Source organism: Astatotilapia calliptera, chromosome 13 (assembly GCF_900246225.1).
Source record: "Astatotilapia calliptera chromosome 13, fAstCal1.2, whole genome shotgun sequence".
NCBI lineage: Eukaryota > Metazoa > Chordata > Actinopteri > Cichliformes > Cichlidae > Astatotilapia > Astatotilapia calliptera.
This window is the reverse complement of record NC_039314.1, coordinates 14676052-14691037: the sequence shown is the minus strand read 5'-3', so window position 1 is coordinate 14691037 and position 14986 is coordinate 14676052. Positions and strand designations below refer to the sequence as shown.

The 14986-nt window shown below is 40.0% G+C and overlaps 1 protein-coding gene across 6 annotated transcripts; it reads right to left on the bottom strand.

Annotated features, from left to right (window-relative positions):
• Positions 1-930: 930 nt before the first annotated feature.
• On the bottom strand, positions 931-14617 carry zfand4 (zinc finger, AN1-type domain 4). Of its 6 annotated transcripts, none has more exons than XM_026189437.1 (10): positions 13595-14617; positions 12777-13082; positions 11207-11282; positions 10446-10513; positions 10130-10316; positions 9612-9753; positions 7822-9057; positions 7511-7565; positions 2562-2679; positions 931-1906 (listed from the first exon to the last, which is right to left on the bottom strand). In XM_026189437.1, the coding sequence occupies exons 2-10, from the start codon at positions 12958-12960 to the stop codon at positions 1771-1773; spliced, it is 2202 nt and encodes a 733-aa protein (XP_026045222.1). In that variant the 5' UTR covers positions 12961-13082; positions 13595-14617; the 3' UTR covers positions 931-1770. The 6 variants fall into 6 exon arrangements, 3 of the variants coding, with proteins under 3 accessions (XP_026045222.1, XP_026045221.1, XP_026045223.1); XM_026189436.1 differs by having other exon boundaries at positions 12777-13657; positions 14266-14617; XM_026189438.1 differs by having other exon boundaries at positions 14266-14617.
• Positions 14618-14986: the final 369 nt, after the last annotated feature.

Genomic DNA, 14986 nt, shown 5'->3' with positions numbered 1-14986 from the left:
TCACAGGAACAGCACCCAAAGTGGGAGTAAAGTGAATAATAAATAGAGCCCCCCTACTTTTCATCAGAGTGAATCACAAGGAAACAAAGACAACATATTTCTGTTCTGAGCAACATAAGAGTGTTCTCATATTTACTGACTGCTGAACTAGCCCCACTTCACAGGATTAACCTGTGTTTCAGATGTGTACGTGTAAAATTACAGCTTTCTCTCTGAGCATTGATAATGGGTGGACATTTAAATATGTGATCAGGCTTTTAAGGAATTTGCTTTAATGTCTCAACCAGATCAGAAAGCTTCAAGCATGTGATGAAAATAAAAACTGTGTAGCAACGTGTTTGTCTTTCAAAGTTTACATATACTCATCATGGGCATGGATGTCATGCTAATTCTGGGCTTTTAATGATTTATAGATATTCAGGAACCACCAAGGTTCAAGCTTGCCATGAACCGGTAACTTAGCTCATGAAGGCAAGCTTATACTTTTACTGAGGTTTAAAAATGTTCAACTTGTCACTAAGGAGCTAGCTGAGGGTCTGACTCGGCAGGAGGGGTTATTTAATGACAAGAAACAGAAACCATTTCCCCTCATACTTCACAGCACCGTGATGAGGACTATTACTGGGAGAGAAAGGTCAAATATTCAATCTGCAAATCTTGAGGAACTGAAATAGTGAAGCTTGAAGACACTGCGTGGAAATGACAAGAGGAGCGCCGGTAAGAGGGTGAAATAAGCATTTCCCTCAAGAAAACAAAGTCTTCTATCAGAATGATAATTTTAGACCAGCTGTTGGATTTCAACCAAACAAAAATGACGCACAGAAAGAAACTTTCTGGAAAGAAACTTTATTAGATCAAACCCCTGTAGATACTTTACGAGCATTTAAAGTTTTTGAAACAGCTGAGCAATAAAAAAAGACTTACAAAAGATTTTTTTTTTTTTTTTTTTTTAAATGGCAACCACCTCACTGTAGACACAAATACCATAACCAACACCCACTCCTAATACAGTTTACTCAATAGGCAAACAGATTACTGACATCCACACCTACACACACTGCATACTTAACCCTATTTTTAAAAACCAACCTGTAATTTAAATAAATCATTAATAAATATTACGTATTTTATCATTAGGTGGGTGTACGGTTCTCTTTTTAGGAAGATTTCATTAGTGATGCCGGTATGTATGTGCCCATGTAAGAAAGATATTTAAATGTGCAGAATACAAAAAAAGTAATATTGAAGAGGACAACTAACAATAAGACAAACACAGAAACGTACGCCACCTTTCCCTCACAAGGAAAGTCAAATATATAAATATCATAGTTCTAAAGTGCATCTCTCAAAGACTTGTCAAATGAAGTCGCCCCGATTAAAAACAAACAACAAAAAAACCCAACAAAAGCCTAAAATAGGTATGTCTGAACATGCAGCAGATATATTTAGCAAAAACTACCTACGTACATGCACAGATTTTTTTTTAATGCAATGAAAAAAAAAAAAAGGCAACAGATAAAAAAGGGGGGTATACACTTTCACATTATCAAGAGGTGATAATTCTGTGCCGTTTCAGTCCACTGGTTTGTTCACACTTGGCTTTACAGAATATTTTATTTAAATTTTAGCAAACTTGGCTGATTAAAAAGAGCACACAGTGGTGTAAAAGTTCATTCTTTCCTTTACAAATTCATTTGCAGAATCGCTTCCATCCTGCAAGTTTTAAACTTCTTCACTCCTCATCCGCACGTCTGAGACAAGGTTGCAAGTTTAGATCTTAGGCAGCTTGGGAGCATTGATAAGGGGGTTGGTCTCTTGCAGAAAGCGCCGTCCGGCACCCTTGTAATCATAAGTGCAGTCATGTGTCTCTGCGTAGCGGTGAACTGCACAGAAGTTCTGACCGCACCTGTAAGATTTAAATAAACATTCAAGTTTGTATGCAAAATATATATTTTTATAGTACATTCCTCTTGAGACTTGATAGTCAGTAAATTAAAAAACAAATAACAAAATCCCCCTTCAGCAGGCTGTTTGCGGCATAAATGTGTAAATGCAAAGTCTAGATTTTCTTTCCTTACTAAACACCTCTTCTGGTTACACCTGGTGGTTACACCTCTTCTGCCCTCCAATTTGATTAATTTATTAGCACTAACAGAGTAAATTACATTACTCGTTTAATCACAAAGGCTTACAGTTTGACTAAAGCAGTAGTTGGGAACATAACCACTTCAAGTGTTAAATGTTAAGAGATTACACAGTGTTGCATCAGATTCAGTGTGTACGCCATGGACAAGGCCCGAGAGGGACAAGTAATCCATATTAATGTGGTGAGGAGAAACTTCGATAAAGCTAATAACTTGTGACAGAACAAGCAGCGCACAGAGATGTGTTATCATTGGGGATATGGCAGTAGGACAAAACGACGAACAACGAAAAGACCGCTTTGTACAAAAAGGCTCGCTTCAAGGACGAGACTGACAAAACTGGGGGTGAGATGTGATTTAGAGGCAGACAGCAACTGTGTGAGTGAGCGCAGCTGGAAATGCGGCTGGTACTTGTACCTGCACTCATAGCTGGTGGCCAGGCCAGTCTTCTTGCCACAGAGGAAGCAGTGCTTTGAGCTCTTCTTCTTAGTGCCTGTGGGAGCCTTGACTGGAGGTAGGTGGTATGTTGGAGTGCCTGAGAGAAGAGGAAAGACTATTTATTTATAAGACAGTTGCCAAAGACGAGCGGCTGATCAGACAAAACAGTGCAAGCCAAAAGCGTATGGACCCATATTCATAAAGCTACATTTGGCTGTTTGCTCGTCACAGTGGGTAACTCCACGTTTGATTTGGCAACTCCCAAAAGAGAATTTGTGTCTCCCGCTAGAATCAAACTACCAACCTTTTGCTTGCCAAGCAAATGCATTAACCACTAAACTACAGAGCCGTTATGCACCTGTAATCATGTATGTTTAGCAAAAAAAAACATCAACAATAAAAAGCAACAGTCAGTCTTCTTACATTGAACACATCAGCCTAACACAGACAGATCATTAACCCTAAAAGCCGTTCACATCTTCCATCCAGCTGAAGCCTCAAAACCGGTAGTGTTCCGAAATCTTATCAATAATCATCCCTTTCTCCACGACTTGTATTTTCTTAGGTGACAGCTCATCTGCGCTTGTGGTTAATTATTGTTTGCAGAAGAAATTTCTAATCCTCCTTGCTGTCAATCTGGGTCTTAGATGTTTCATGCTCATATCTCCCATCATCCAGCAACAGCACTAAGAAACTGAGGTTCTCTTTGATGCTTACAAATCACTATCTTTTAAAAGGGAATATAATATACCCCTGTACTAAGAAACGAGTGCATACAAAGATTATTCCAATATGTATTTCAATTTAATGTACAGGTATCACAAAAATCAAACAACAGGGCACATCATGATGGTATGTTTCCCAGCTTTTTTGTTTTAAAATGTGTGCACAAAGCGCAACTGAATAGCTTAGGCACATTTTTCACTTTTTGAGAAATCACTTCCCTGTAATTTAGACCCTTTTAACCTTCCCTATACCTCAAATTTGCTCAGGTTAGATCCATCACAGCAGTCACAGAGGAATAAAAATGCTAGATCAAAACAGGAGTCACAAAAAAAAGGAAAAGAGCACTTCTTATCATTTAATGCTCTGGGGAATGTTGTACTTCTCACTAAACTGCATCAGGCACATCAAGCAGCTGTTTTCACCAGCTGTCAAAAGGCAAAACACCTGTTGTGACATCACGAACTGGAGGGTGACCAAAAACGCAATATGTTTTTCAGTCCCAGAAAGCTCAGCCATCGGGCTTTTCTCTGAGTTATTTTCATATCGTGTATTATTTCAGCAATGTCAACCGGTAAAAACAAAAATCACAATGGTGTTATTTTAACAAGAGTTTCTAAGCAAGTCTTCACAGTTATTTTAAGGTTGGTTTTAATAAAGTTTGCATTGTAAAAATTGTTAATGAGGGAAACCAGATGTGTTGTTGTAATTATAGTTTTGGGCAATAAAAACAAACAAACAAAAAAAGCAAACAGTCTGCGTTTTTGCATCAAATATCTTTCTATGAAGAAACCCAGCATAAAATACATGATTCATTTCTTCAGTCAGGAAACACTATTTTGTCAGCGTGTACCCGTGATAATCCTGTCTGTGGAAGCATTCAGCTCTGTGAGCCAAAGGGGATGTGGGAACATACAGATAAAACTGACGGCTCTGTGATCAAAGTACAGCAAGCTTGCAGGTTGGGGTATGGGATTGGATTTTTATTTGTTTTGTACGCTTTCTTTTGTATGCCATCATGTGTCTGCTACCAGACAGTGTTCAGCTACAGCCAGTAGGGCTGCATGATTTTGCATAAAATGAGAATCACGATTTTTTGACTTAGAATTGAGATCACGATTCTCTCACGATTTTCTTTTCCAGTGTAAATATTTATTGCACTTATTAACTGCACATCAACTTCGTAACAGTTGAGACTGAACATAAAAACAATAAATAAACATAAAAACAACAAATGTCTCACGTTTTGTTGTTGCCGCAAAATGTTGTACTGCTTGAAATTCCGTCTCCACCGTTGCTCGACGCTGCGTGTATAGAGCAGGTAGTGCAACAATAGAAAAATAGTTGCGGGACGGCACTGTGTAGCGTTTGTCTAGGGTGTTGATCATTTTCCTAAATCCCTCATTTTGCACAGTGTTGATGGGAGCCATATCTTTTGTCAGGTGATAAGTGATAGCCTCCGTAATTTCTTTGTGCCTGCGGGAGTTCGACGTGTATAGGGAAGCGCTGTATAAGGTTCCCGTTATTGATGTTTGGGTGGAGACCGGAACGGATTTTCTCCTGTCACTTTCTCGTCATCCCTGACGTGCTCTCCGTTGTTTTTTCCCTGCTAATTTTAGCATTACACGGCACAGCTTCTGTATCACGTGGTATAAGGCTCCGCCCTTGACATTTGTTCAGCAGGAAGAGTGAGCGCTTGTTTTCATGCAGAGTACGTCCCGGATCATAATGCGGTACAATGGTCGTCTTTTTTATTTATTTATTTATTTATTTTTTAAATCGTTGTCATTTGGAAACGAGATCGCACATAAGTATGAAACGAGATCGCGATTTTCTAACGATTAATCGTGCAGCCCTAACAGCCAGTGTCACTGGCATTATCCACATTGGGTTTTTGTAGTAAGCCGAACTTCATATTGTTTACATTTAATTAAGTGTGTTCCCAATTCATTTTTCTAATCTTTATAGTGCTCACTTAATTCAGGGGAGCTGATATGTAAATTTGTGTGTACACAGCAGAGGGAGCCTAGCATTTCTGATGTTCTGCCATAGATCAGTCACTGGTGTCAGTATAAAGGTTCCAGTGATTTAATGGAGCACCGTAAGAGGTTTGTGGAAGTTGGTTTATCTGATACCTTCATAAATCAGAAGCGCATGCAAGTGGAAATGAGTTTTAATACACAGGCCCTATGTATTTTCTATATAATTATTTATAATTGGACAGTTGAGGCTCTACAACCAGATCAGTGATGTTCAGTAGCTTATCTAGCTCACAATCATTAGTAGATCATGATCCAATTTATAGGTTACCGTAGTATGTGAAGTATAGAAATTAATGACAATTAAAATTGCAGGAACAACAAATGTGACCTTGAGCATAACTCGGGTGCTCAAGGAAAACTGTCCCATTAGCTGATCTTTGTGTTCAAGTTTGATTAAATTCTGACCAATATTAAAGGAAGCAGAGTGATTCTTGTGAATTGTGTAGGGAGGGACAGATAGTAAAAGCCTCATGCACTCATTTAGCTAAGGAGTAACACATTAAAAACTTAATTTATTACTGGGAAATAACAGCATCATAAGAGAAAGTGTTGCCATAACTTTACCAGCCTTGTTCTAAGGAAGACTCTGAAAAGCAGTTCAGGACACACACAACCTAAAGTGCACCTCTATAGTTACCTTGACTGACCAACTGCATATAACAAAATCTAGAGACTTTGCCGCAGGGGCTTGAGCTTGAGTATTGCTTAAACCAATTCCAGCCTGTCATTCAGTCCACTCTGTCTCTGCTTTCCTGCCTACTCTCTGCTATGTCCTGTCAAAGCTAAAATGACAAAAAAACAACAACAAAAAAACTAAATTAACACCATAAAATCAAAAAGCTTTTCAATAATTACATCTTTTTTCGAAACAAACCCAAAATTTAATAAATAAATAAATAAATAAATTTGATTTCTCAGTTTAAGCATAAACAACTGACTGAACTTTTTGCCATAGGGGGAAAAAAAAATCTCAAAGTGAGTTTAGGTTTTTTCTTAAAAATCCCTGAATGATGTAAAGAACTTTGGTGAGAAAACAAGAGAACCCCTGAGCAGAATGCAAAGTACTATACTGTTTATAATGTGAGAATATCCTCCATTAGTACTGAGGTAGATGGTACAGGACTCCTCTTTTTACACTGAAGTGGAAGATAAATTTGCTTTTAAAGAAACCATGAAGGAGGCACTTGATAACTTTGAGGCAACACTTTAGGTGATAATATACACAAACTATCCCTACTTTTTCAGATCCTGATTGAAGACATCAACATGGAAGGGTCAAACCCCAAAAAGATACAAAAACCCTACCCTATCCCTGGTAGAAACACACACACACACAATTTTGTGCGCAGTACTATACAAAAGTCTTGAGCTGCCCCTCATTTCTTTAGCTAGGAAAATGGAAAAGAGACACAGCAGACATATAGTATGTCAGGCAAAAACAGATTGTCCAGTTCTAACACAGCCTGAACTCTCTTAAGAAAGCTTTCTTGTAATTTATTTACATAGTCATCAGGACTCCAGGCTTCTTGAAGTACATTCAAAGCTCTGCTTTCCAGATGGTACTGCGTGGTGAATCAGAATCTGACAGTACTCTGTGTTCATAATTCCATTAATTATGACAAGATCCCCACCATTTAGGCCCAAACTATGCCTATGCTGCTAGTAATAAAGTGTCCAAAGATACAAATTAAAGTTGCCTTTTTGCGAAATTGTCAGCTGTAAGTAGGCACAATACTGGTTCCTCATTAGGTGTCTTTTTTATGCTTCAATTATTCATTGGTTCAATCCCCCACCTGTGATAATCATGTCCTTGTTATTCAGTGTATTGGTCAGCATGTATTAATTCATATTTTTTAACAGACCAAAGTAGCAACTTACAAATAAGTCAGCATTTTGCTTGGAGAATTAAAATTCTTGTAGCACTGACAAAGTACACACTAAGGTCTTCTACTCAGCTACACTGTCTGTATGTGACTGCGCCTATAAAAGGACAACATGTTAACTCACAACTGTTCATTTACAATCTATACCACCAGAGCATAGCAAATGATGTTGCACTTTGCTTCAAAATTCACAACTCAGATGTCCATTCAAACCACAACAATGCAAAAATTTCTTAAGCTAGTACTTTATAAACGCTAATGTCGTTTGCGTGTCCCTTACCTATAGTCCCAAATGAATTCATGACTCCTCCAGCTGATGCAAGAGTGCTGGTGGTCTGAGAAAAGAGCAGAAATATTAAATGTTTTTACAGGGTGCAAAACTAAAACAACTGCAGCCTTCAACTTAAAAAAAAAAAAGAAAGAAAGAAAGAAAAAAGTGATTTTCTAAAAATTGTTTTGAATGACTTCAATGAGACTGGCTGACCACACAAATACTAAAAAAAAAAAAAAAAAAAAAAAAAAACTTTTTAGGGTAACTCAATTTCACAAATTCAATCTTAGCAGCTAATGCTGACACTTATCTGTGCTCACCATGTAAGAAGCTGATGCTGGGGGTAATGGTGACATTTGCCTTATGTGATCATCCCGCAGAAGTCTGTCAGCAGGGATGGATGGCAGCCTGGAGCCACGGCTGCCCTGTCCTGAGGCAGTTGCAGGAGACAAAGCCAGTGCAAGTCCCAGACTCTCTCCAATACGGTCCCTGCTGCTGCCGCCGCTGATGTCTAGAGCCCTTGTGGAAAGAGAAGCCAAGAGCTCCGAGCTATTGAGAGACCCCACTGGCTCCTTATACGCTTGGTTTGCCACCTTAGTGATGTTTCTTGCTTCCCTCTTAGAGATGAGCTCTAGCCTTTTGCCAGGTGACTCTACTTTAACACCACGAATGCGTGGTGGATGAGTTGACAAGGTGGTTGAAGGGTGAGGAGATGTGCTGCCTTGTTTTGCTGAGGATTGTGCTTGAAGATTAGGCTGTAAACAGGAAAGTGTGGACTCAAAAGGCTGAGACAACAGTCTAGCTGAAGGTGACAGTGAGGTGGAGGCAGGTAATGGTGAGGGAGGGCTGATATGAAAGGATGCGCTAAGCTGTGTCCCATTAGCTCTGCTGGTGAGAGTTTCATTTGTCCCACGTGTCCAGGGACTAACGGGGGAGGGGGAATGTGGCAGTTGGTGCTGAGCCTCAACCTCGCGGGTCTGACAACCTTCCTCTGGCTGGGTGGACACATCCAGACTCAGAGGATCTGACAAGTCACCAAATGGAGATCCAGGTTGAGTTGGTGCTACAAGCCCAACAGTTTCGTCCAATACACCCAGCCCAAATGATTCCCCTACAGGTTCAACTGGGTCAAATGTGGCATCAGGTGGCCCCCTGGTACACAATGGAGGGAGCTGAGGGTATACACAGTCCCTCATCAACCTAGTGCTGCCAATGTCCAACCGGGACACTTTAGGAGGTGGGCGGATCTTGGCAAAAGGTGGGCATGTCTCCCATGGCTCCTCCTCCTGAAGCATATAACAAGACGGGGAGGAGAAAGAGGGAGGGGGTCGTCTAGGGATGGGCAGATGGGCAGAGGTCGCAGCAGGAGAGGCCAGAGAGGGGTCTACGGATTCATGGTCTACAATTGGAGGTAGAGGGGCATTTGACTGCCAAGGCTGGTTGATCTGAGGAAGTGAGCGCAAGAGGCGATGATGGTGTCGAGTGTTGGAAGGTCCGAAAGAGCTGCCACAGGGATGAGGGCTGACAGGGGCCCGTGGTTTTACCTTTGCAGACTTCTACAGGACAGAGACATGGACAGAAATTAATAGACGGAGTTATATCAGATGATTATCTTAAGTGTATATTTACCCATGTTGGAAAAAACCCATCATACTACTGTCTAGATTTAAGATTATTGCGTAAATTTGATGAGTGCTAAAGAAAATGTAGGGCCAGCACAGCTGAATCTAACACAGCTCTACCCTCTTACTAACGAAGGGAAATTAGTGTTTGGTGCTTCATATTGGCTCCATGCAAAAATATCATTATCACTCTTTAAAATAATCAGAACTAATCAAAAGTGACTAGACTATTAGATGTAATTTGATTTTATTCCTTTCCTGATTAAAAAAAAGATCAAAACATTACAACACAAAATATTAAGCAGCAAAGACTGAAAGAGCATTACATCGTAATACAGAAAGCTCTCTACGCACAAGGCAAACACATATAATGGATCCAAGGTTTATATATTCACTTCCGCATACACGGTATCATGCCTCAGCCTGATAAAATATGTCAGACAAATGACAAAATGTCATTGATTTTCTTTGATCTCAAAGGTTCCTACCTTCTTGTTGAGGTTCATGTCCTCCATCTTGGCTTTGAGCAGCTTCATTTTGGTCATAGTGATGGAGTTCTCAAGGCTCTGCTGTGCAGCTGTAGAACTCTCTCCATCTTCTTCGGCATACACATTGAACACAGAGCCACCACTGGAAAACACAACGAGGGAAGAGAAATAAAAAACAAAACAAAAAAACAACGACAACAAAAACAAAAATACATTAGCAATTCAGTGTCACAACATTTAATTGACACAAAAACAAGGAAAAATAAGACCATAAATTCAGCTGTAACGATCTACAGCTAAAACTAAATATCCTACAAAGTCTGTATAATTATACTTCACACATTGACACATTGAATTGTACTTTAAAAAGAAACGGAAACATTTCTGTTGTGGTTATTATCATGCATGATCATGTGACCATGAAGAGTACAAATTTCTAATCACAATCCAAATTGTGTGCATATTTACAGTATGTGGAAAGATCATATAAAATCAAAAATAAAACAAACTATGACAACCTCAGAGATTCAGATACGGGGGTCAGGGTACCATCTCCCCTGTCGACCACACGGAAGACATTTAGTTGGTCCCCCTCACGATAGACCACAAACGTGACCTGTTTGTTAGCCAGGTTTTTCTCCCAGCCTTCCTCCTTTGTGCTGTCCATCAGGTCAGCCACTTCTTTAACTGGATCCTCCATGGTTACTGACAAAAGAAGAGAGGGGGTTTAAACTGCAAAAAAACAAGACACTTTATGTAATTTAATAAAAAACAAGGAAGCAGATTAAAACCAAAAGCATAAAAACACTGACTACAGTTTGTCAGTCTTCTTACCTCTCCTGGTGTTAATTGGGCCTCCTCTCATAGCTAAGACCAGTTTCAAAGTGCAGCCCTCTGCAATGCTGCAAACACAAATCAAATGATAATACATAAACGCCATACCAGTAATATCAGTGCAAATATTATGAAAGAAAAGGAAATAATGCATGTACTTGGAGGGTAAAATGATTTACTTCTGAAGCAGAGGCCCTGATTTAAAGTAAACAGCACTTCAAGGGACAGGATGTTTTCCAGATGAACTTAAGTACAGGAACGGGAATCCCACTGGAACATTTGGCGCATATGGGCAGATGTTTCATCGCCTACTCTACCCCTCTGCTTCACAAACTTAAAAAGCATGCTGCAGAGTGTGATAGGGGAGCCGAACGAGATCTCACCAGAGACTGTTCATGTGGAAAATTAAGTGACAAACATTCATAACAATACCACCATCTGCAGCCAGCAGAGCACTGAAGGATGAGTTCTGCATCTCATAAACTGACAAGAGTGGATAGGGCAAATTCTCCAAATATGCTGTTTGTCTCACCCAATGCCACATATCTGGCTCATCTACAGCATGCTGAAGTGAATTATAAGTGAGTCACCACCACAGCAGGAAGGCTTTTAATGTGCACCTCCAAATGACACTAAATTTTCACAGAAAATTTTTAAATGCTTCCTGTCTGTAACTGCTCTAACAAGCTCCCCTGTATTTGTGATTTTGCCTTAACAGCAGTGCTCTGAAGGACACAAAGGGTCAGGAAGAACAGTTTTACCCGTAGTCATGTAGGCAATGTTCATCGTCCAGCTCCAAATTGTTCCAGATAAGGTGTTGCTGGGCAACAGGGATACCTTTACAGTCAGAGAGAAGGCAGGAGAGAAAACAACCAAAGTTGACAAGGACCTGTTCATATTTGATAGACAAAGTTCAATTACCTGACAGACATGCTCCAATTACAAGCAATTGCACATGACTAAAGATGATTAATGTCTGCCCCCTAAAGACAAAACTAAGCAATCACAGAAGCAATGACGACTTAAACATGGAGGCAAATAAAAATAAACTATTTATGAGCTAGAATGTCAGCTAATGCTGTATCTAAAACTATTGGATACGTGTCTAAATTGAAACATTATTCCAAGTGGGACCAAAATAACAAAACTCCAGTAAAAGACTGACAGGCTACTGAATACAAAGGCTCTCTAGAGGTAATGATTGGAATAAGAAGTAGTGTATGAGTAGGAAGCTCTCAGGAAGCTCTTTGTGCCCACAATCAGTGAACTCACTGCCCCGGTGCTGGAGGTGAGCCAGCGTTAGTGAGCAAGCAGTGGTCTCTTCATTGCAGAGTGATATGCTCATATGCTCACAAACACGCAGGCCTGGCTGACAGACCTCATCACACGCAGAGGGCTTTCTGACCACAAATGAAGAATAGCGGGGAGGAATGCAGATACTCAAGGTCAGCTTGATGCTTTACTAAGCAACCTTAAATTTTTGGGGGGAGTTTAAAAAAAAGATTTCTATGTATTTGTATAAATGGAAACAAACAATTATTTCCTAATGTGGCCAAATTCTTTCTAACACAGAACAGATTTTCTGTCCATTTTTGGTGCCTCTGCCATTTCTCTTGAGACAAGCCAGCAGATTTGTTGTGGTAATGATAATATAAGGAAAATTCAGCAAACACACTGACCTTTTCGCATAGTTTTTAATGTCACAGGAAAGTGTATCTACAAACTGTAGATTAGTTTGGCGATGTGACTCAGCAAGCTCATCGCTTTTGCTCTCATTTTGTACAAACAACTGGAACAATAGCAATGCTCTGGGTCAGAGCGACCGTAAGTTTAACCAGTACCCAATGCTGGATCATGAGGCATGGGATTTAAATGAGGACAGATCGTTCCAAATTCCCCCCCCCCCAATTTCATCCAATGGGGATAATTCAGATTTCAAATTAAACCATACAACCCCAATCAAGATTAATCAGGTCATACAGTAATAAATATTGCACAAACGCAGTGTAAACGTGAGTTTGATTCTTTTCCCCCCCACTTATTTTTAAGCTTCATTACACTCGATAATAATCTGTAATTTAAGTCAACAATACAAATAACTAGAAAATTATAGTATCCAGAATTGTGTAACTCTGTCTCTACAGAGCAATGCAGAACACCTCAGAAAAACCTGACTAATACGATGGCAAAATGTATGTCAAAGGTTTTACAATAATCTGTGCATCCATTTTTTTTTCCAAACAGTACAATAATATGTGTTGTAAGATAACAAACCTACCCTGAAGTGCAAACTACCGCAACATACAAACTAAACATTAGTGAGCTCCGTACCTTCCAATCTCTGGATCTTCGCTTTGACTGAAATGACAGCCTCAAAGGGCAACACGCGCAGCTCAAAACAGGTCCCTGTCAGTGTCTCTATGAAGAGCTCCATAGTGTCATAGAAAGGGAGCTTATATTGAAATGCTCCCACGCTATCGTCATTGAAGAAGGGAGGCTCCTTCCTGTCGGTCATCTTGGCAGAGTGGGAGAATGACTTTAGGAAGGTGGTGAAATGGTGGGGCTGCCCCCAGATGAGGGAGAGAGAGATTGCTCAGTGGCCTCACAACTGTCGCACATCATGCAAGATGACCACATCTGTGAGGAAAGAAACAATAAGTTAACATCACAATGTAAAATAGAATAGCATAGCCTTTTATTGCCATTGTATATGTACAACAAAACTGTGGAAAAACCTTCATTTAATCAACACCAACTTAGAAGTAGAAGCACTGGCACTTACTATTGGGTTGAGCATTCACAGTCAAGCATCAAGGTCATTTTTGTCTACACGTGCATGTTGTACCATTTTTTTTTCTTGCTTTAATGATTGGGACGTATATCTAACGATGGACAACTGGTAGTATACAAATGTACATCAGTCATTACTGCACGTGTAATGAAAAACTGTCCTAAAAAGCAAAACTGCATTGTTGTGTTTGTAATTATTTAGCAACTATTTTAAGATAAAGGATTTTATTAGTATCAGGAGACACATGGAACCTTCTCATAAAATATTGAGGACATCATTAAAAGGGCCTGGCCAAAATTCAAGAAGATCAGATGTGTTACATAAGCCTATTATTGGTATGAGGTGTCCTGTGACTGACCACAGCCTTTGACAGCACAGCTCTTCGGTCACATGACTCAAAGAGCATCATCCAGGATAGAACCTGTGTGAGATGAGTTTTATTAAGAGAGACAGACAAAGGGGGGAGAAGGGACAAAGACCAGCAATATATGTATATTTGTCATTTTCGTTTCGATTGAACTGATTCAAAACGTACTATAACCAGATTGCTATTTGAACGCAACACGTCATCTTCACTTCAGACCCTACAAGCGTCTATCTACTGGTAACCAGTGGAGCCCAAATATATGGCATAAAAACTGAATATGAATAGTCTTGTCTAAGAAATTTCGGTAAACGAGGCCTCTGGTGTACTCTTTCAGACATTAGGGAGTTTCTAAAAACAACCCATTCGCTAAAGGAACCTGTTAGGGTGCAGTTTTAAAGACAAAGATATCTACACATCGCCTTCGGCCATATCCAACTGTATACAAAAGACCACAAACCCACAGAAGCAGCCACGGGCCATGTAGGAAGACATGAACTCGGTTAGCTAGCTGCCTGACAACGGAGATTGATGGTTTTAGTACAATTCCAGAAGCTAACATTAACAAGCAAAGGTCATACGGGCCGTTTTAACGCCCCGCAGCTTTTTCCCCCAATACGGCGTAAACATGAATGACGTTCGCAGTACTGATCAAACCCACTTACCAGTATCTGCTGCAATAACACGATGGGAAGCCCGTCTAGCCGACGCTGCTAACGGTAGCTTTCGTTGCCATGTTAGCCAACAACTCAAACAATGGCTTTCTCAACCGCTGGCTAGCAGACTGCTAGGCTACTTTCACGGGCTTCAGTTCTGTCCGTCCATCGTCGAGGCCACCGTTACATTCAAAATTAAGCAGCACCTCATCGTGTTAGACCATGAAAACGACACATGGAACAAACCGTCGACCCGTATCTGTCGCCGAGGCCCTCGGTTGGCGACATACCTGTCAAAGACGGAGAACAACACCTTTCCGACTTCCCTTGACTGACACACAAAGGGACCAATTGACGAACGACGAGGTGGGCGGGACAACGAATCGTTGCGAACAACACCAAATTCTTTCACTTTACACAGCATGAAGCCCTTAAACAAAGCATACAGTTTATGTAGAGCAGTCGGTTTATCCATCAGACCTGACTTAAAACCTTTAAAAATATTTATTTAGATCACTAGTATTGTTTTTCAAGTTTCTAAATAAATAAGTGCATTTAAAATCATTCATCTTATGTATGCGTTTATCTAAACGTATACCAATTTGTATATTTCTATGTCACCAAGCACTTCTTATACTACAGAAAAGGCTGCTATGTCAAGCACAGAATTTGGTATCACGAGTTAAAGCTTAATTTTTTCAATTTAATCAAGAAATGTAACTAAATTAAA